General features: G+C 46.5%; 1 protein-coding gene across 1 annotated transcript in view; it reads left to right on the forward strand.

The window, feature by feature from the left end:
- Positions 1-21,607, forward strand: part of dnah2 (dynein, axonemal, heavy chain 2) — a 94,083-nt gene that overhangs the window by 6,797 nt on the left and 65,679 nt on the right. The window contains exons 3-17 of the mRNA XM_049029269.1: positions 1,826-1,911; positions 2,386-2,556; positions 3,372-3,600; positions 5,069-5,179; positions 5,403-5,641; positions 6,845-7,036; positions 8,805-8,962; positions 12,495-12,582; positions 12,837-13,042; positions 13,904-14,033; positions 15,853-16,035; positions 17,891-18,105; positions 18,281-18,427; positions 18,522-18,678; positions 19,955-20,194. Coding sequence (XP_048885226.1) covers positions 1,826-1,911; positions 2,386-2,556; positions 3,372-3,600; positions 5,069-5,179; positions 5,403-5,641; positions 6,845-7,036; positions 8,805-8,962; positions 12,495-12,582; positions 12,837-13,042; positions 13,904-14,033; positions 15,853-16,035; positions 17,891-18,105; positions 18,281-18,427; positions 18,522-18,678; positions 19,955-20,194 — 2,552 coding nt within the window. The remainder of the gene's footprint in view (positions 1-1,825; positions 1,912-2,385; positions 2,557-3,371; positions 3,601-5,068; positions 5,180-5,402; positions 5,642-6,844; positions 7,037-8,804; positions 8,963-12,494; positions 12,583-12,836; positions 13,043-13,903; positions 14,034-15,852; positions 16,036-17,890; positions 18,106-18,280; positions 18,428-18,521; positions 18,679-19,954; positions 20,195-21,607) is intronic.

Raw genomic sequence — 21,607 nt, forward strand, 5'->3', positions numbered from 1 at the left:
TGCTTCCATCCCTGGTCTTAATTTCTGAATTGGGATCACTGATTGGATGGATCCTTGAGCTGCCTGTTGTTTCAGGGGTCAATCAGTTGCTGATTGGATAAGCGTCTCTGAAGTCCTCAGCCTTTGGCACTAACAGGGACGCTTTCCAATGGCTGGCCCTAAAATTGAACCAGACTGCTTGCTTCTAAATGACAGACGTGAAATGGATGTAACTAATGCATAATGCATGAATACAACAATAATACATTTGCAAAACCCTATTTCCAAAAAAGTTGTGACGCTGTGTAAAATGTAAATAAAAATAGAATGCAATGATTCGGCAATCATATGAGCCCATATTTAATTGAAGATAGAACAAATCAACATATCAAATGATGAAACTGAGAAATTTGATTATTTTATGACAAATACACTATATTGCCAAAAGTATTGGGACACCTGCCTTGACACATGAACACATGAACTTCAATGGCATCCCATTCTCAATACATAGGCTTTAATATGGAGTTGGCCCACCTTTTGCAGCTATAACAGCTTCAACTCTTCTGGGGAGGCTGTCCACAGGGTTTAGGAGTATTCATGGGAATTTTTGACCATTGTTTCAGGAGAGCATTTGTGAGGTCATGCACTGATGTTGAACGAAAAGGCCTAGCTCGCAGTCTCCACTGTAATTCATCCCAAAGGTTTTCTATCGGGTTGAAGTCAGGGCTCTGTGCAGGCCAGTCAAGTTCTTCCACACTAGACTTGCTCATCCAACTTGAAGGGGCCATCTCCAAACTGTTCCCACAAAGTTGGGAGCATGAAATTGTCTAAGATGGCAGCATTAAGAGTTCTTTTCACTGGATCTAAGGGGCCAACCCCAACCCCTGAAAAACAACCCCACACCATAATCCCCCCTCCACCAGACTTTACACTTGGTATAATGCAGTCAGGCAAGTATCGTTCTTCTGGCAACTGCCAAACCTAGACTCGTCCATCGGATTGCCAGACAGAGAAGCATGGTTTGTCACCCCAGAGAACACGGTTCTACTGCTCTTGAGTCCAGTGGCAGCATGCTTTACACCACTGCATCCGATGCTTTGCATTGCACTTGGTGATTGTAGGCTTGGATGCAGCTGTTCGGCCATGGAAACCCATTCCATGAAGTTCTCTACTTACTGTTCCTGAGCTAATCTGAATGCCACACAAAGCTTGGAGGTATGTAGCTATTGACTTTGCAGACAGTTGGTGACTTCTGCACAGAATGCGTCTTAGCATACATTGTCCCCGCTCTGTGATTTTACATTACTTCCACTTTGTTATAATACTATACCACTAACAGTAGTCCGTGGAATATTTAGTAGCGAGGAAATGTCATGAATGTCATGAATGTCTTGAATTTACTGAGCTCCTGAGAGTGACCCATTCTTTCACAAATGTTTGTAGAAGGGTATTTGGAGGGGTGTCCCAATACTTTTGGCAATATAGTGTATGTGCTCAGTTTGAATTTTATGCCAGTAATATATTTCAAAAAAAGTTGGGACAGTGGCATGTTTACCACTGTGTTGCACCACCTCTTCCTTTAACAACTGTAAATCATCGCATCCTGTTTCCATTTACATTTTACACAGCATCCCAACATTTTTGGAATTGGGGTTGTAAAAACAGGAAATTAACACACTAATTCAGGTGTTTTTTTTCCCCAAGTTTTCAGTTGTCTGTTGCTCTTGGAAAGTGGGGAGATGATGAAAGGTCAAGGGATGCCAATATCCGGTGGACAGAAAGTAGATATGTTCCTCGTCATCTCTGTCGGGTTAAGGGATTGCTGCTGTTGATCGTGTTACAGGCTGTCGTCTTCCTGTGGCAGCGGAAGATGTAGAAACGATCCTGCAGTGGATGTCTGGCCAGAATGGCAAGGGAGATGACAGCCTGGTAAAGTTTTTCTTGATTTGTGAGCTTTTGCTCAAAATGGTCAAATAACAGTAGCTAGTTTTACATCGATAGAATGTGTGTTTGCAATCTCCTTTACCTTCACCTTCCTGACTATCGGCCATTGCCCAGTTATGAATGACATTTAAGAAAAGTTAATTCTGAACCTAATCACTTAATAATGACCAAGGAAAATAATGTCTGAGTTGTTTTAATAGATGCTCCTATCATTTTAATGGCCCTCTTAGGATTTCTTACAGCATTAACATGTCTGTGATCTTAATCAGTACTAAGGACATTCAGTGTTCCACTGATGTATTACTCTTATTTTCTAGGACCTAAGTGAGTTAAACGTGATCTAATGAAAGCCACACCCATTTAGATTGTGATAATGACGTAGCTCTCTATCTGCTGCTTCTGGGGTGCGATCCTGATGATGGTGACATGACACCCCCTTTCTATTCGGCCTTGTCCCAGCGAGATCTCTTTAAGAGGCGGGTGGCTCTAAGTGGTGTGACATATGCCTCATGGACCGAAAGCAACAACAGAGTCCTGGACAGCTTCATCATGAATACCTCCATCCAGACCCTCATCGTGTACCTGGACCCCTTCGCTGGGCTTCAGCTGGACTTCAGGGTCCCATCACAGGTACCACCTGGATCCTAGCTCGTCCACTGCGATCCCATTAAACCCAATGGTGACTGAAAGTCTACAGTGATCCCACCAACCATGTCTTCAAAAACTCAATAATTTCAACACTACTCACACTCGAGTTACACCACACAAGTTTTCATCTTAAAGTTGTAAGCATTTTCTTTTATCAAAAGTCAAATTCTGTTTTCTCCATATCAAAATATTCATAAGACTTGTTGTCAATTACATCCATCCACCTTCCAACTGCTGATCCTAGTTATGTGATGGGGGGGGGGGGGGTGGCTAGAGCCTGTATCAGGTAGCACGGTGCAAACTGCATGTCTTTGGACTGTGGGAGAAAAATCAGAGTAACCAGAGGAATGCAGCATGGCACAGGGAGAACATGCAGTCTGCCTACCCACAGTGTGAGATTTCAGGCCCCCAGGCCTGGAGGTGTGAGGCAGCTGGACTACACACTAAGCCACTGTGCCGGCCTTATTAACTTTACAGTATTTGTTGCAGAGCCCTTTAATGATCTCAAACAGCCTCATACCATCTCCAAAATTTTGCCATCATCCTTTTATCCCCAAGACTGGAGCAAGTCAACAGGAATTCGCTCCATGGGGAGATCTCACGTTTAGCTACCGGCTCCTTCCACCATGGCTGGCCAAGAAGCATTACTGGGGATCTATTTTGCCACCAGACACCACATTGCCTCCTGTCGATGTGCCCACCCTCACCCCGCCATAACACATGCCAGGACAATACCCCTCACCCCTCCCTTACCTGCACTCCCTCTCCTCCTCTCTTCCCCCATTTGTACGCCTCAGACGGTGGAGCAGCTAGCTTACTTCATCCGGCTGGACAGGGAGCCCATTGCCGCAGAGACCTTCGAGAATGCCATGCAGTTCGGCACGGTGCGCAGGGGCGATGTGGAAAGCCTGCTGCGCCTCATGAGTGGGGTGTACGCCCCCCTGGTCACCCTCAACACCGCCTTGCCCCAGAGCATCAAGAACAACTTGTCCCTGCACATGGAACGCTTCCTCATGCACCTCACAGGTCTCAAGCCACATAACTCAGCGCCCCCTTCTGGTGCCTCTTTACACACCCCCCATGTGTGTATATGACTGCTCTGATGCTCTGATGCAGAGCATTCTGCCCCCTTCCCCCAGAATCTGTGATTTTTTCCCCCCCTTTATTTCACTTCTTTCGTCCAGCAAAATAACTGTTATGAAGTAGCCAGCCAGTGCCTCTGTGTGTCTGTACGCTGGCATCCTCTGCTGACTGACGCCCCTTATAAAACTGTCTCCTGGCTTTTCTATAATCTCTCCACACCTCATTCCATCATGATCTCTGCTGACTTCCTGCTTCTATATTAGACTTCTTTCGTCATCAATTTTTGGTGAATATTATTGATTGTATTTTAATCCTCTGTCATCAAATCTGCCAGCTATATCTGCCTCTAGTGAAGTCGTGATATATCTGAGGAGGGGTCACAGGCAGATTAGTGATATATCTGAGGAGATGAAGGCAAAATGCCTGAAGTGTTAAACACATGAGCTCGTTTATTGCTGGAGTGCTATGTACGCAATTTGCTATATTTAAATATAACACAATTAAAAGGCACCGCATACACTGTGAGTTTAGAGCTTATCATCAGTCATGGAGCTCTTACTGGTCTAGGGCCCGGGGTTTAAATATGTTTATTAGTTGGTTCTGATTTTAATTCTTATGGAGTTTTACCCTTGAGTATGGTACTTAACTGCATTACTGAAATACCTTTCCTTTAATGCACATTTACACCTGAGGATGCAGATAACCTCCCTGTTTCAGGTAAATCATGCACAGCATTACTGAAGTTGTTTGCATAAGATGTGTCCCTTTCCAAATGGCATCAAGTTTGAACCCACAACCTTTTGCCCATAGACACAGATCATTGGCAGGTACAAAGTCACACGCATTTGATTTAACCTGTAGCCTGTGGCTTTTCAATCGGAGCGGCTGTAGCTGGGCACGTGTGGGGGTGGGAGGAGAGACTCTGAAACACAGGCACTGTGGGCAAGCTGCCGGGGCTGCGTGTTGGTGCAGGGAGGCAGCTAAATGCGACACAGGCCGACAGGCTCGTAAACAAGCAGTAAGCGTTAGCAAATATACTGCCGTCGACAAATAGAAGCTACAGCTGACAAAATCCAGGCCAGCTCTGCGTTTTGGCAGCTTGTGAAGACTACAAATCAAACTTGGATACCATTCAGAATGTGCTGATGTTCTGGGTGACGCAGACCTAAATGATTTACTGCGTTTAGTAACCCATTACCGTATTATGTGGAATCTGATCACAATAATAACAACACTAATGGAATGATGCAGCCTTGTCCTTGTCAATCTGGGCATGAAGTAGTGAAGTAGGATAGTAATATAGTACTGGGGACGGCGCTCTGGTGCCTGTACTGGTTTGGTATTTGGAGGGTGGGCTACGCAGGGGCCTGGCTTTCCGCAGGCACTCACATGCCGTCTCACTCCACCACAGACGCCAGGTTCAAGCTGGAGGGGCACACGGCACTGTATATCCCCACGGAGGCCCTGCACCTCAGCCCTGAGGTCGCTGCAAAGGACAGGGAGCTGGTGCAGAGGCTGGAGAGTAAGAGAGCCGTGTGGATCCCACCCCCCCCCCCCCGGCGAGGAATCTTCTCATGCTCATTATTTGTTATGCACCCAGGGCTTCCAGACGTCTGCCGGGGGCATTGTCTTCATCTTGTGGGAAGACCTGTGCTGTGTGGACATGTTTCTTATTGTCCCTTTTTCCGTCACTTTAGTTTCATTGTTTTTTTTTCCCCCCGTATGCTCCCTCCCGCCCCCCCCAGTGGTGATGATTCACTGGACACGGCAGATAAAGGAGGCACTGAGTGCCCAGGAGATGGTGGAGGTGGGAGACAGCTCAGGCCCCCTGGAGGAGATCGCCTTCTGGAAGAGCCGCTGCGCTGACCTGTCGGGCATCAGTCAACAGCTGCAGAAGAGCGGCGTGCGCCACGTCCAGACCACGCTGCAGCTTTCCAAGTCCTCCTACGTGCCTCCCTTTATCAAGCTCGCCAAACAAATCGAGGTGCCTGAGCTGGTGGGGGGATTAGTGACTGTAGGAGCAGGCAGGGCAGGGGAAACCTTTACTTGGCAGCTGACCATTTTACCACCAGTCACTTGAAAGAAAAAAAAACATGCTTTTACGGTGTTAGTTGTTTTTGCTAGAAGGCTGCTTGTCAGGACCCAGATGACATTTGACCCGAAAATTGCTTTGCTGCCATGCCAGGGAGCTAAGTGCTAATTAGAGACGCAAGTCACATACCTTTGACAGGACAACAAAGGCACTTCATACAGTAGCTGGCTGAGGAACGCTGGCTGACGGAAACCCTCCGTCTTTGTGCTGAACAGCATCCATCTATTCCACTGCTGTGGGATAGCAGATCATGGTATGGGCTGGTTTGCACCCTTTTTGGATGGCAGGGGTTTTCATTTTGCGAGCTTTAATGAAAAAGCAAGCATGGGTGTTTCATTCAGACTGATGGGTGTAGGGAGCCCCAGGGTGATGTCATCCAGGCCAGGAAGTGAGGTGGCTGGCAGCTCCTGTCCCGTTCAGTGGGATACAGATCTGCTTAGCATGTGCGTTTATTGTAGGATCTGGACAGATCGCAGCATAATTAAGATGGAGAGGATGCTTTCCTCTGTTGATGTACATACTGGGAGATGGACATTTGTGCTTCCTTATCTCGCTCCAATGACATAAAGCTGGCACTGCTGCTGAGCTGGCAATCTCCGTTCATTTAGGCGCCACTGTGCTGCCTTCGTGCTCGTCACGACGGAAAGTCTGGCGTTTATTATTTAACGCCATGACCAGGCTCGTGTTTATTAATACCGACTGTCAGTTTTGTTCAGTTCCTGAGGTATTTCATGTCGTTGTGTGCTCAGCCTCCTGTAAAATGACATAGATAAGCATGTTTATGTGTTCTGTCTCTCTATTTCCATTCCAGTTGTGTGTGTTTGCTGGTTTGTGTTTCAGGGCACAGGTGTCTTTTTCTGGGTATATTTTTTCTGAGCATTTTTATAGACATAATGCTGTTCTACTCTGCATGCTTCTGGGTAAATATCGATATATTTCTGCATAAATAACCTTGTCCTGCTGTGTGTGTCTAACTAAGCATCCAGATTTGAGTGTCTTGTTTATGAGTATGTCACTGCGTGTCTGAGTGCAGCTTCTCCATGTGCTTTTTTGTCTGACTGAGTGCTCCTTCTTTGTGTGTGTGTGTGTGCTCAGGATGGTTCCCAGCAGGCACGGTCCAACCTGTCCTTCCTGTCGCTGCTCGGCGGGCCCTGTGAGGAGCTCTCCCAGCTAAAGCTATGCGAGGTGCCCCCCAAACTAACTCCCTTGATCCAGCTGATCCGTATCATCTGGGTGAACTCGCCACACTACAACACGAACGAGAGGATCTCAGCTCTTTTCCGCAAGGTCACTCCCGCCGCACACAAAGGGCCAAGCCCCCCCTCTCTTCCCGCTGCCCCCCTCACCCCTGTGGCCTCCCTGTCTTCCTCCATCCCGTGTTCTTGCGCTGCCGTGGTCAGTGAGAGTATTTAACCTCTGTTCATTACAGCCTGACCTCCTGGCACTGTGACCTGAGCCGGCATTCTCTGTTTTTCATGTTTGTTGCTTTCCTGGCACTTCAGGGCTGTTGTTATGTCCAGCAGACACTTACATGTACAGCAGGAACACTTGTGAGTGAGCTGGTAAGCCTGTGGGCACTAATGATGCTGCTGCAAAAGAACTGTGTGTTCTGCATCAAAAGCTCTCAGACTGCACAGTTACAAGCTGCATTACTGTCGAAATATTTTGCAGTTATGTGGAGGTTTTCACCACCCCACTATTCTGGATCTGAAAATCCTCTAAATATGTTTTTAGTGTTTACATTTGGTTTTTCATATTGTCTACTGGGTTTTCAGAGACAGCTGAGTGTCTCTTGTACAGAGTCCCACTGTGACACATGGAACACGACATATTAGGGCTAGATTGGTACACTGTTATTGGCTGGGGGAGCTGTTCATCTCCAGGGTGCCCCACTTCTCTCCATAACTGGAGTCAGCTCTGAGGAGCATGCAAAGTTAGTTTTTATGTCGAATGTAAACAAGTCTGGCTGATTTGAAGCGCCATGTACATAAAAAGTATTTCTGTAACTAAGCAATGCGGTGCCTAACTGGGTGTAAAATGTGTACTGGATCTCCAGTGACCTGGATTCCTGTTCTTTTTTTTATTGGAAGTCCCTTGTATAACATCTTTTTAAGTTGCAAAGTTTGATGCATGGCTAACAGGGGAGAGTATTTTTCTTTGACTTCACTCGGAAGGCATTCGGCATCCATCCTGTAGCATTAAACCCCAGCATCTTTTCATTCAGGGCTCCAGGAGTTCAAGCAGAACAGCCTTTCATAATTTGGTTTCCGCCGCGAGATTTGCCGATAATTTCTAATCAAAGGCTGCCGAGCGGCGGTAGCGGCAGCCGAATGCCACTCTCTCCTGCTCCCCCCTGGGCTCCCTCGCTTTATTTGTTTTGGTTCGTTTTTTTTTTTATGCCGGAGAATCCGTCTGCTTTAATATCATTTTTTTAATCACGCGACGCTTTAGGGCACCCAGTTGCTCTCTGGTGTTCCGGCCTAATTCAAAGCAAAAATGCTGAAATAACAGCCATAGCAATAAACGTAATAATCGTTATTACTGATAATATCGTCATCAGATCACTCGTGCCGTGCGCCACGGTACTCCCGCTCGACCGCCCCATCTCTTTCCGCCTCATCTCAGACGTTTAACTCCATTTGTTATGTCTCTCACACTGGGGTACGGCTTTTTTTTTTACCTCCTCCGCCTCCGCAAAAAAGGTTGATTGAATCCTATTTATAAGGCATGACGAAAAAGTTGATGTGTGGGAAAGTGGCTTATTATAAAGTGCCCCAAAGTCCCTCGAGAGCTTCAGGAATATCCTTGTTTTATACTTTGTTGTGTGCCTCCTGCTGAAATCAGGGATTTTCATCATTTTTAAATTAATTCAATTTCCCCTATTTTTTCCTAATTGCAAGTAGAATGTGTTTGGCTTTGGAATGAACATTATATTTATGTGCCTGTCTCCTGTTATCCCATGTTTGCATTATCAAAATGCGTAATTTGCCTGGCCCCTCGTCCATGGCAGAATGAAGTGGCTGATGCTGGGCTCCGTTTCCTGCCATCTCCTCAGGTGAGCAACGAGATCATCCGTCTGTGCTGCCAGCAGATCTCCCTGGACCACATCTTTGAGGGCTGTGTGCTATCCAGCAAACAAATCCTCAACGACAGCATCCATTGCTGTCTGGCCTGGAAAGACCACTACCTCTGTAATTCCAAAATCCATCACAAGTAAGCTTCTTTTGTCAGGAGGCAGGAGAACTCTGAATGTGATCTGTTTACTGTATATTACTGTCCAGTGCCCTCACCATCTCAAAATGAGACCTCTTTACTGTATATTACTGTCCAGTGCCCTCACCATCTATAAATGAGACCACCTTACTGTATATTACTATCCAGTGCCCTCACCATCTCTAAATGAGACCTCCTTACTGTATATTACTGTACAGTGCCCTCACCATCTCTAAATGATACCTCTGTACTGTATATTGAGGTACAGTGCCCTCACCATCTCTAAATGAGACCTCCTTACTGTATATTGAGGTACAGTGCCCTCACCGTCTATAAATGAGACCTCCTTACTGTATATTGAGGTACAGTGCCCTCACCATCTCTAAATGAGACCTCCTTACTGTATATTCAGGTACAGTGCCCTCACCATCTCTAAATGAGACCTCCTTACTGTATATTACTGTCCAGTGCCCTCACCATCTATAAATGAGACCACCTTACTGTATATTACTATCCAGTGCCCTCACATCTATAAATGAGACCACCTTACTGTATATTACTATCCAGTGCCCTCACCATCTCTAAATCAGACCTCTTTACTGTATATTGAGGCACAGTGCCCTCACCATCTCTAAATGAGACCTCCTTACTGTATATTACTGTACAGTGCTCTCACCATCTCTAAATGAGACCTCCTTACTGTATATTACTGTACAGTGCCCTCACCATCTCTAAATGATACCTCCTTACTGTATATTCAGGTACAGTGCCCTCACCATCTATAAATGAGAACTCCTTACTGTATATTGAGGCACAGTGCCCTCACCATCTCTAAATGAGACCTCCTTACTGTATATTCAGGTACAGTGCCCTCACCATCTATAAATGAGAACTCCTTACTGTATATTACTGTACAGTGCCCTCACCATCTATAAAGGAGAACTCCTTACTGTATATTATTGTCCAGTGCCCTGCTTCTTCCTCTTCCTCCACTTGTGTAAGTGATGTCCAGGTGCATTGTGCCATACGCAAGAATGGCAGTGGACTACAGCTGCTCATCACATGCACTGCACTTCAGCCCAGTTGGTTACCTCTGTTTACTAGCATGCATTGATCCAACCAACCCAATTATGGAGTGCTAAATTCATTCAAAGGCTGGGCAGAGGAACGCTTGCCCCACTGTCCCTACTTCCTGACTGCCACACACATGGCCATTGCAGATAACCCTGTCATGAAGCATGCGACACAAATGCATGCACACAGCGAAATTGTGCAACTCACACGATGCACACAAAAACCCTGCACTGGCCATAGGCACACTCCACACACAACTATGCACAATACGCCACACTCATCTTGGGGTATAATAGACAGCACTGACAGTGTTATTGATCACAGAGTCTGATATCTGAGCATCTGGCTACCTAATAACACGCTGACATAGTTTCATTTTGGAGATGTGTTTAAATATTTCACCAAGCTTCTCATTCACCCGAAAAACTTGTTATAAAGACTGTATGAGGGTGAGCAGAAAAAGTAACAGAAGTCTGCAATATTTGTACTCTGGTTATGATTATGAAGCATCCATTCGTGCCTCCATATTTCAACCACTTATCCAGCACAGGGCACATGGCGGGGACACCCTGGGTGGGCTGATGAAGCAGATATATTATAACAGAAATGCATAACAACACTTGTTCAAATCAAATGTATGGAATCACAGGAGATGGATATTGTTTCTCTCCAGAATCTACCAAGAGTAAAAGAAGTGCCTTGTTTGATGTCTGCATATGCTGAGCTCAGCTTACAGGGCTCCTGCAGCTAGCAACCATACTTCAGATGCACAAACCCGCTTGAGATTAGCAGACGCGCAGACACACCTAAGACGAGGACACACACAGACACGGCAGACACACCTGAGATGAGCAGACACAGCATATGCACAGACACACCAGACACCTGATGCAAGCAAATGCAACACACCTGAGATGCACAGACACAGCACACACGCAGACACAGCAGACATACACCACACACCTGCCATACGACAGACACACCTGAGATGAGCAGACACAGCAGATGCGCAGACACACCTGAGACGAGCGGACACAGCAGATGCGCAGACACACCTGAGACGAGCGGACACAGCAGATGCGCAGACACACCTGAGACGAGCGGACACAGCAGATGCGCAGACACACCTGAGAGGAGCGGACACAGCAGATGCGCAGACACACCTGAGACGAGCGGACACAGCAGATGCGCAGACACACCTGAGACGAGCGGAAACAGCAGATGCGCAGACACACCTCAGACGAGCAGACACAGCATACATGCAGACACAACAGAAACACAGACACAGCAGACACACCTGATGTGTGCAAACACAGAAGATACACAGACAGCCCTGAAACAAGCAGAGACAATAGACGCACAGACATAGAAGAGACACCTGAAATGTGCAGGCACAGCAGAAGTGCAGACACAGGAAACATATACCTGAAATGAGCAAATACAGCAGATACAAATGTGAGATGAGCAAACACAGCAGTTGTACCTGAGACAAGCAGACACAGATGTGCAGACACAGTAGATGCGCAGACAGTAGAATCACCTGAGATGCGCAGACACAGCAGATGCATCTGAGACAAACTCTGCGATTCAAAGGGGGTGGGGGACTTTCGACCTCCACAGTCCTCTCTCCTGCCTGCCCTCCTGGTCGCCTCTCTCTCTTGTCTTTCTCTAGCCCCTCCAATTCATCTTACCGTGGCCCTTTCTTGCTCTCCATCAATCTCGCCCCTCCCCTCGCCCTCTGTCCCTGTGTCCCCCACCCTTCTCAGACACACACTTTATCTCTTTCTCCATGCGTTGAGCCAGCTGTTATTTAATTACAAAATTAATAGCGTCGGATTTCACCATCAAAGCCTGAAAAGAGCAGAGTCACTCCTCTGGTCCAGACCATCAGGCTGATGAATGGCGCTTTATGTGAAACGTAAAAGGATCCGCTGGGGTTGCCACCGTAGCTCCAGCTGGCACAGGTGTACCAGTCCCATAGAGTCAAGTCAGCATTTCACTGGTGACTGGGTTGCTTCTTACAGTTCTTGCTTTTGCTGCTTTATTTTCTTGCTTCGTGTTAATGTATGTTATTTGTATCAACTGTAATGTTATAGAACAATTATAGTGTTATGAATGTGTCAGAAATGGTGGTTTAGGACTTAGCGATAAGGATCATTATATGTACCTTTATTTTGCTTGGTGCTTTCATCCAAAACAACGTACAATAAGGATCAGTGAGTAATCAGCCAGCGTTCCTGGAATAGCCGCAAATAAAGGCCTTGCTTATGAGCCCATTGGTAATATGATTACGTGCCAGCCATGTGATTTAAACTCAGAACATTCTGGACCAGAGCATAGATCCCTAACCTACTGAGCTCCCCATGCCCACTAATAGGGCAGCTCCCAGTTCAGCCGGTCATGTCATTACGATGATGATTTGTCTATAAGGCGTCTGTTTTCACTGTTTCGTGGACAGGTACTCCAGTAAAGGCTGGGTCTTAGATCAGACCAGCATCTTCGCCCAGGTCGATGCCTTTGTGCAGCGCTGCGAGGTCCTGCTGGAGGTGAGCGGTCTTCATGAGCTTAGGCCGCATTTTGAGAGCTGAGGCTTTCTGCGCTAATTTGTAGCAGAAATCCTTGTGTCTTTGAGCAGCCCTGCAGTCCATCACACAGCTGACGGTAGTTAGCAAACACAATGCAGTGGCTTTGTTCATTGTCTTATTGCCTATTTTTAAAAGCCGCCATGCTCTTGTTTGGCATGCTCTGTCCCCCCCTCGCTCTCTGTGGCATCCTGGCCACACCCTCGCCACTCCACCAGGTCTGCAGCTGCCAGCAGCAGTTTGCCCGGCGCCAGGAGGGTGCCCAGCTCCCCGTGCCCTGCTTTGCGGGCCGCCAGGGATTCGAGCTGACGCGCAGACTGCTGGAGATTGAGGCGGCCTTCACCAGGAGCTTGCAGGCCCTTCGTGGCGCAGGGAAGGCCATCCTGGATGTCAAGAACACATTTTGGCATGATGACCACAACCGGTTTGTGCCTCCCCCCCCCCCTCCACAGGCACCAGGGTACCAGTAATGATTTCACCTGATGGCCAGAGGAATTATTACACTTTATAGGAAACACAATAGCAAAGCCGCTTAAACTTTAAATTTTACAATGCAAACATGATGGAGTTACCAAGGTACTGCTTTATAGCTATGCTTTGTGACTGTGAGGGTTCTGTCTGCCTGGGACCTTCAAGTCTCCCGGCTCAGCGCAGCCTCCAGGTCAGCCATCGACAGCTTTTGAAATGGGCGATTTAACTCATTTAAATGAAGTAATGAAGACCCATAGGGAGCAGGACAGCTGATGTGGTTGGCTTCTCTGCTGGACAGATGCTGCCCACCTCACAGTGGCCCAGAGGGGGAGGGGCAGAGCAGGGGGCTGGCAGTGCCTTTTTGATCTCTGTGATGGATTGGAGTCATGGAGGGTGGTGCGCTGAGACAGCTGCGCTTTTGTCTGCATGTGTGTGGTGGTGCTCACAAAGAAAAACACAGTGATCAACACCCTACATTTGTTAGCTGCGTGTGTGTGTGTGTTTGCCATGCAGTGTGTGTGTGTGTTTGCCGTGCTGTGTGTGTGTGTGTGTGTGTTTGCCATGCAGTGTGTGTGTGTGTGTGTGTTTGCCATGCAGTGTGTGTGTGTGTGTGTGTGTGTTTGCCATGCAGTGTGTGTGTGTGTGTGTGTGTGTCCCTGTCCCTAAGGAGAGCACTGTGCCTGCCCCACATTCCTGTCACCGTGTGTTTGGTTTAGCTATTCTGTTGCACATGCCTTCTTCCAGCATGTGGCCATACCCTCTGCACACCTGCCACCTGCCTCTCGTGTACCTGCCACTCTCCCTTCTTACACAGCTTCCGGGCAGCGGTGAAGGACCTCGAGGTGATGATGCAGGACCTGATCAACACAGGCTTCGAAACAGTCAGATCAGTAGAGGAAGGGGTCTGGCTGCTTGATGTGTTCCAGGACCTGGCTGACAGAGAGGTCTGTCCCGATACCACATGGCCCACCACCTGCACAGTCTGCAGTCACTAACATGAGGGTTAGGGTTGGGGTGGCCACTTGCATTTATTAAGGCATCTTTCGTCATTTATGTACAGCCCCAATTCCAAAAAAGCTGAGACGTTGCGTAAAATTTAAATAAAAACAGAATTCAATGATGTGCAAATTATATCAACCCACATTTAACTGAAAACAGAACAAAGACAACAAAGTAAATATTGAAACTGAAAAGTTTTATTGTTTTATAACAAATATATGCTCAATTTGAATTTGATACCGGCAACACGTTTCACAAAAGGTGGTACAGCGGCAACAAAAGACTAGAAGAGTGTAATGCTAAAATAAGACACCTGGTTGATTATCTCACAACTAATTAGGTTAATTGGCAACAGGTCAGCAAGATGACTGGGGATAAAAAGAGCCTCCCAGAGAGGCAAAGTCTCTGTGCAGTGCAGATAGGGAGAGATTCACCACTAGGTGAAAGACTGCATTGGGCAAATTATGCAACTGTTCAAGCACAATGTTCCTCAGTGTAATATTACAAAGCATTTGGAAATTTCATCATCTATGGTAAATAATATCATTAAAACATTCAGCGAATCCGAGGAAATCTCTATACACAAGGAACAAGGCCAAAAACTAATATTGGATGGCCGTGATTTTCAGGTCCTCAGGCAGCACTGCATTAAAAACAGACACGATTCTATAGTGAGAATCACTGCATGGGCTGAGGAACGCTTCCAAAAACCATTGTCTGAGCACAGTATGTCACAGCATCCCCAAATGCAGGATGAAACTCTACCATACAAAGACGAAACCATATCTGAACATGATCCAGAAACGCCATCGACTTTTCTGAGCCCAAACTCATTTGACGAATCAAAATTTCAGATTCTTTTTGGAAATCATGGGCACCACGTGCTCTGAGCTAAAAAGGAGAGGGACCATCCAGCTTCCAGAAAGTTCAAAATCCAGCATCCGTGATGGTATGGGGGTGCATTAGTGCCCATGGCTTGGGTAGCTTTCACATCTGGGAAGGCACCATTAATGCTAAACAATATATACAAGTTTGGGAACAACATATGCTGCCATTTTTCAGAGAAGGCCTTGAATATTTCAACAAGACAATGCCTAACTGCATTCTGCACGTATTACAACAGCAAGGCTCCATAGTAGAAGAGTCCGGCTGCTAGACTGGCCTGCCTGCAGTCCAGACCTGTCATCCACTGACAACATTTGGTGCATCATGAAACAAAGCATACGACAAAGGGGAGCCTGAACTGCTGAACAGTTGAAATCCTATATCAGACAAGAATGGGACAACATTTCACTTTCAAAACTCCAGCAACTGGTCTCCCCAGCTCCCAAACATTTACAGAGTGTTGTTAAAAGAAGAGGTGATGTAACACAATGGTAAACCTGTCCCAACTTTTTTGAAACATGTTACTGGCATCAAATTCAAAATGAGCATATATTTGTCATAAAACAGTAATTTTTTTTTTCAGTTTCAGCATTTGATATGTTGTGTTTGTTCTATTTTCAGTTAAAAATTGGCTTTTATGATTTGCATTGTGTTTCTATTTACATTTTACACAGCGTCCCAGTTTTTTTGGAAATCGGATTGTACATGTAGGGTTCAGGTGGTCACTTACACTCTTTAGGAGTTATAGTTGATCCTGAAGCATCTCATCTTCTCCTGTGATCCATTTCTCAGTCTGAGTATCAAATTATAGCACATCCTGTCGTTGGGACATGCACTGCCTGAGTATATAATATAGCAGCCAGAACCTTCCCCACCTAGGCAATCAAGCGTACTATCGACAGGAAGACAGAAGATGTGTACAGCCTCTTCAGCAAGGAGCTGCACTTGGTGAATGAGGAGCTGAGCAACAGGGAGATGCAGAGAGCGGCCCACATGCCCCAGCATGCCGGCCGGGCATACTTGGCACGCTGCCTGCGGCGACGCATCGGGAGGCCAGCGGAGGTAGGCGACCTGTACAACATCATCACAGGGAGCTTTGACATAAATTTAAAGGAAGATATAGCTAGGAACCCTGCGATGGGCTGGCCCCCCATCCTGGGTTGTTCTCTGCCTCGTGCCCATTGCTTCCGGGATAGGCTCCGGATCCCCCGCAACCCAATAGGATAAGCGGTTTGGAAAATGCATGGATGGATGGATATAGCAAGGATATCTGTGTTTAACATTTTGTCATATTATAGAAAATATAGAAGAAATTATTTCATGGAAATATAAACCGAAACATAATACAAATGGATACTAGAAGTAAAGATTATTAATGTATGAGATGAACACATAAATGGGCATGTCTCATTGAGAATGGCAGCTGTGATAGACAACACAGAGCAAATATGGAGCCAGCCTGGATGGAAGACGTTTCCTCCTTTTATTTCTTCCGTTTGAGTATTTTCATTGGCTTGCGGCATGAAGATAAACACTTCAACATCTCTAACAAACATACATATTAAATGAATATTGCATTTGATCACAAAGTCTAGCAAGACGACAGAGACCACACTGTTACCCGCAGTATCCTCTAGCTGTGATGTTGTTCCTTTCTTTGATTGACAGTTTATTAGTCTTGATTTCTGAAACCATCCAAGTGCTACGTCTGGCAGCTGCCATTTTCGCTAATTAGCTACGATAAGATAATTAAAGGGCTTTGTTTACCAAAACAGAAGCTTCATACGGCTGGCGTCAGCTTGCCACAGCAGTGCTGATAATCTGGCGAATATGTTTGACCGACGGTGTTGTGACGCCTCGGAACACCTCCCACAATGCCTCAGTAGAGAAGGCTCCGTGGGCTGTCCTTGGCCATGGCAGCCCAAAAGCGACTCCGACAGGGGTTTGGATGCCTCAGAGCCTGTCAGGACCAGAGGGCTGCGCTGAGGAATGAGGATTACTGCAGGATTTAGCTTACAGTATTATAGAAGGGTTCATGTGAAAACCTGGGTTTACTCATGAAGTATCTTGATCATGACTCATTTCTGCAGGAAGATGTTAAGACGGACTAAGTCTGTAATTTTTTGCTGATAACAATTAGGTGTTAGCTTGCCATATGCTGCATTCTGCTCAAGTTTCCAGGTCCCTCTGTGTATGTGTAATTCCCAGTAAGACAGATTTTTTTTCCCTCCTACGTATATCTATAAATACTGCAGCAAAAATGGGTCTGCAGTTTCCCACAAATATGTGTTAGAATGGTTTTGGATTTGCTAAGCTAATTGCTACGGGGAAAGTCACTAAGCAGACGCTCTGCCAAAGCTGACTAATGACTCTTTGTACAGTGTTGGTGGACATGTTATCTGGTTTGTTTCAGTCTAATTACCACAGACAGAAACTTAACGCCAATTAAGAGAATTATGGTAAGTTAAAATGTCGTCTCACGCTATGCTAGGAATCGCTAATAACGCAACAGAGAGGGATGTTTTTAAATGCCGCCCCAAATCCACTTCCTTTAAAAGCACACGCATCTCACAGAGCCTGTGATAGTTGATCATGGCGTTTCTCCTCTTCCCCATCAACTCCGCCTTTGATCGTTTTTGAATATAAGACTGTTTGCCGTCATCCTTACGGCAGCTGGAAAGATCTCTCCAGGGACTCCAAGCCAAAGAAAATACTACAGCATGTGTCTGAGTACAGCAAAACATGAGTAGTAGAACAACTTCTATTTACCAAAGCACTTCCCATATATGGTAGGCAGACTTCCTTGGAATCCCATTGCGTGGTGCTTTTGAGTCCCGGCCCAAGGCCAAGCACCTCCGACAAGAACCAGTACAGAACCTGCCTGTCTGCCTCCCCTCCTCTCTGTGTGCCACTGCAGGCATTGCAGAGTGCCCATTTCATGCCCCAGACTGACAGCAGGAAGAAAGTCAACCTGGAATATGCACAGCTGGTGCAGACACTGGACGAGATGGTGCGCAAGATCTTCAGCGAGTGGAGCCAGAGCCTGAACAGGAAGAACCTGAAGAGACTGGACCAGCCACTCATGGTCCGCTGCAAGGAGATGGCTGGAATGATGGACATCAACTTTGACAAGTCCGTAATCCCCGCCACGTACCGACACACACAAACACATAATCCGCACCATACGCACTGTAGGCTGCACACTGCCTTTTAAACACATTTTAACGTCAATTTGAAGCTGGTGCACACAGCCTGTCGGGGGTCGATGCATCCTGCAGCCACCGCGAGTGACTCTTCTGTGTCCCAGGGACCTACTGGAGATGTTCAGTGAGATCCACTACTGGGAGTGGCTACAGTTTGAGGCCCCCCACTATGTGCTGGATGTGTACCAGCACAGGGAAGAGCTGCGCACGCTGCGAGAGAGCGTCCGGCTGGTGGTACGCGAGTACAACAGGTGGGCAACCGTGCCACATTCGCACACGTTAAGGCTCATCCTGCCACCTGCCATGTGACATGCTCAGGGAGGCTGGCTGGCTTTCCATCGGCAGGATCATCAGCAAGCTCTCCGAGGATGAGCTGGCTCTGTTCCGGGAGCGCATCCGTATCCTGGATAGGAAGTTTCAGCCCGGTCTCTCTACGCTCATGTGGTCATCCAAAGGGGCATCCGGCTTTTTCATCAGTGACTGCTGCCTGTACACCAGCAAGGTGAGAGCAGCTAGACACTGGGTATACTGGGTAAACTGTAAGTCACCTCGGCTTACTTTGTAAGGACGCTTTGTGGGGTCAGCAGGGCTGCGGCTGCTTTAATTAAGTGTAAGTAATTATACAATAATTACGAACCATCAAGAAAAGTAATCTGCTCTACATTATTTGGTATAATCTCCAGTGACTTACAGTCACAGTTTTATTTAGTCATGTGACCTGCAGGTATACCTTAGGTTTATCCATGAGGATTGTGGGAAATATACTATTGTACAAGTGTTAATACATTTCCATACACCGACATGTAGTGATATGTTTCACAGAACATTCATTTGCTGTATCATCCAGAATCTCTGCCTATCACAAAGGATTTCCTAAAGAAGTTCACATGAAGTCAGTACAATAAAAAGGAGATGGTCTCTTTGTGAAATGGAACAAAAAGGTATAAGAAAACTGTGTTCTTTTGAATATTTTGAAAATTTTAAACAAAATAGCAAGATTGAGCAGATGCCGGGAAGGCATACTAACAGGCATTCCCGAAAAATATACAGTCACAGGAAAAAGTACTCCTGAGGTAAAAAATGAATACGAATAAAAAAAAACCTTAAAGCTGGAGCCAAGGATATAAGTAACATGTGGACACAGCTTGAGAATGACAGTTCAAGGTTCACAGCGTGCGCTAACATTTGTTTCCAGGTATTGCAACCGCTTCCTCCTGGGTATATAAATCAAGTTTGTTTCTAGTCAGTGTCCAGATCAATCAAGTCAAACCCAGGAGCTCGTAGTCTTTCACTTGTCGGAAAATCTTTACGGGATCTAAAGTGCTTCAAAGAGACCAGCCTGCCTCCGCAATCTCCAAGGCCCATTTGATGAAGCAGGGCCTCACGCAGAGAAATTATGAAGATGGAGATAATGGGGCTCAGCTGGGAAATGGTGGGGGGGGGGGGGGGGGCGGCAGCTCAGCAGGTCCGGGACAGATACGGTCAGGCCGGGCGCCACGTGTCATCTCTGAGTGCAGGCTGCCCCATTCTCATGGAGCGGCCTTGTTTACAAGATGCACTCACTGTGAGAAATGCAGCCTCGGATTACCCGAGACCGAGAGGAGAATAAACACGAGGCTCCTAGCTGCGGAGATTTGAAAAAGAGTCCTCCATTTCCTCTCTCTGTATCTCTCTGTGTTTACCCCCCCCCCCCCCCCACCTCCCCGTGTTTGGTACTCTCCCCATCCTCCCCCACACACCCTTGGCCCCCACACGCATCCTCTCATACCCTCCCCCAGGTGCAGCTCATCATGGACGAGTATAGCGCGGCGACCCAGAGCATAGCGCGTGCCTGTCAGAGGATGCGGGAGCTGCTGCTGGTGTGTCTGGACGGGAGGACGGTGTATGGGGAGCTTGATTTCTCAGCCCAGCAGCACGGCCACCAGCAGGCCCAGCTGCAGAGGCTCTGCAGCACTCACGACAGCGTCGTGTCCATCTTGGGCTGCTTGCATAAGACCTTCTGCAATGATGGACCTGAGGTCTGTGTGTGTCAGTGTGTGTGGGTTACCTGTATATCACACTGTGGGGACCAAATGTTCCCAAAATGTGATTACACACCTGTTATTCATTTTTTTAGAAATTAGTGTCTGTCTGTCTGTCTGTTTTTGTAATTATTATATTGTGAGGACCAGATTTCCACACAATGTTATAAAACCTGTAATTCAATCCTTTGTGGGGACACTTTTTCGGTCCCCGTAAGCATGAACTTAATTTTATAAAAATCTGTGAATCCGATCGAAAAACTAAAAAAATCTTGCATTTTGTTTTGCTACTCATGTTTACGGTTAGTGTTGGGTAGGGGTTAAGGTTGTCATTGTTGAGATTCAGGTTATGCCCATAGAAATGAATGGACGGTCCCCATAAAGACTGTGGATTGTGCAAGTGTATATGTGATAGAGATAGAGAGATATAGAGATATAGAGAGATATAGAGATATAGAGATATAGAGAGATATAGAGAGAGAGAGAGAGAGAGAGAGAGAGAGAGAGAGAGAGAGAGAGAGAGAGAGAGAGAGAATTTCGTATCTATATTTTTGCTTGTATGTGTATGCATGTCATGTTGCAGTGACTCCATGCCTAGTGTGTGTCACATTCTCTAAGTGCAGTTTGAATGTTCTCCCCATGTTATGCAAGTCTCCTTCAGGTTTCCTCCCACAGGCCAAAGACATTAGGTGGTGTAGGAGAATTGGCATCTCTAAAATGTCCATGGTGTGCATGCGCTCCCGAGATATTGCCACCCTGTCCAGAACATTTCTCCGCCTTGTGCCCTGTGCTGCTTGGGGTTGGCCCCTGGCCCACAACCCTGCACTGCATGAGCAGTTGGACGCTGGGCTGACAGATAAATGATTGTGGCTATGGGTGTATTTTGGGGCCAGTTATAGGGTGATATAAAATCAGAACAGAAGCTGCTAAAGACACAGGGTTATAGAAACTCATTTATTACAAAAGTAGAACATTAACTCAAGACTGTAGCACTTTAAAAATAACGCTCTCAAGCAGACCGGACAGTGAAGAGAAAGGGAGAGGAACTAAGGTCAGATATCAAAAGGAGTAAAAGCGGCAGTTCCGATCTCAGCCTCTCCTTCCTCTTTCGCTCCGCCTAGCTGGCTCTTTATCTCTCTCCAAGTCCACTTAGTGTGAGCCAGCTGGGTGGCATCAAAGTCCTGCTTCTGGAGGCCCTTTACTCACTGGGTGCAACAGCATGGAGGAGATCTGCCCACATTATGGAGGAGGGTTAAGAACAAGGTTGCCATCTTTGGTCAGCTGGCTGGAGTGAGATTTTCAATTTTAGTCTGCAAATGCATTTATATGTGCGCAACAGTTTTATTACCTTGTAAACAGTCCGTAGGGTTTTCAAACTGCTCTAATGCTTTTGATGTAGCTAATTTTAGA

The sequence above is a fragment of the Brienomyrus brachyistius genome, chromosome 10, assembly GCF_023856365.1.
Source record: "Brienomyrus brachyistius isolate T26 chromosome 10, BBRACH_0.4, whole genome shotgun sequence".
Taxonomy (NCBI): Eukaryota; Metazoa; Chordata; class Actinopteri; order Osteoglossiformes; family Mormyridae; genus Brienomyrus; species Brienomyrus brachyistius.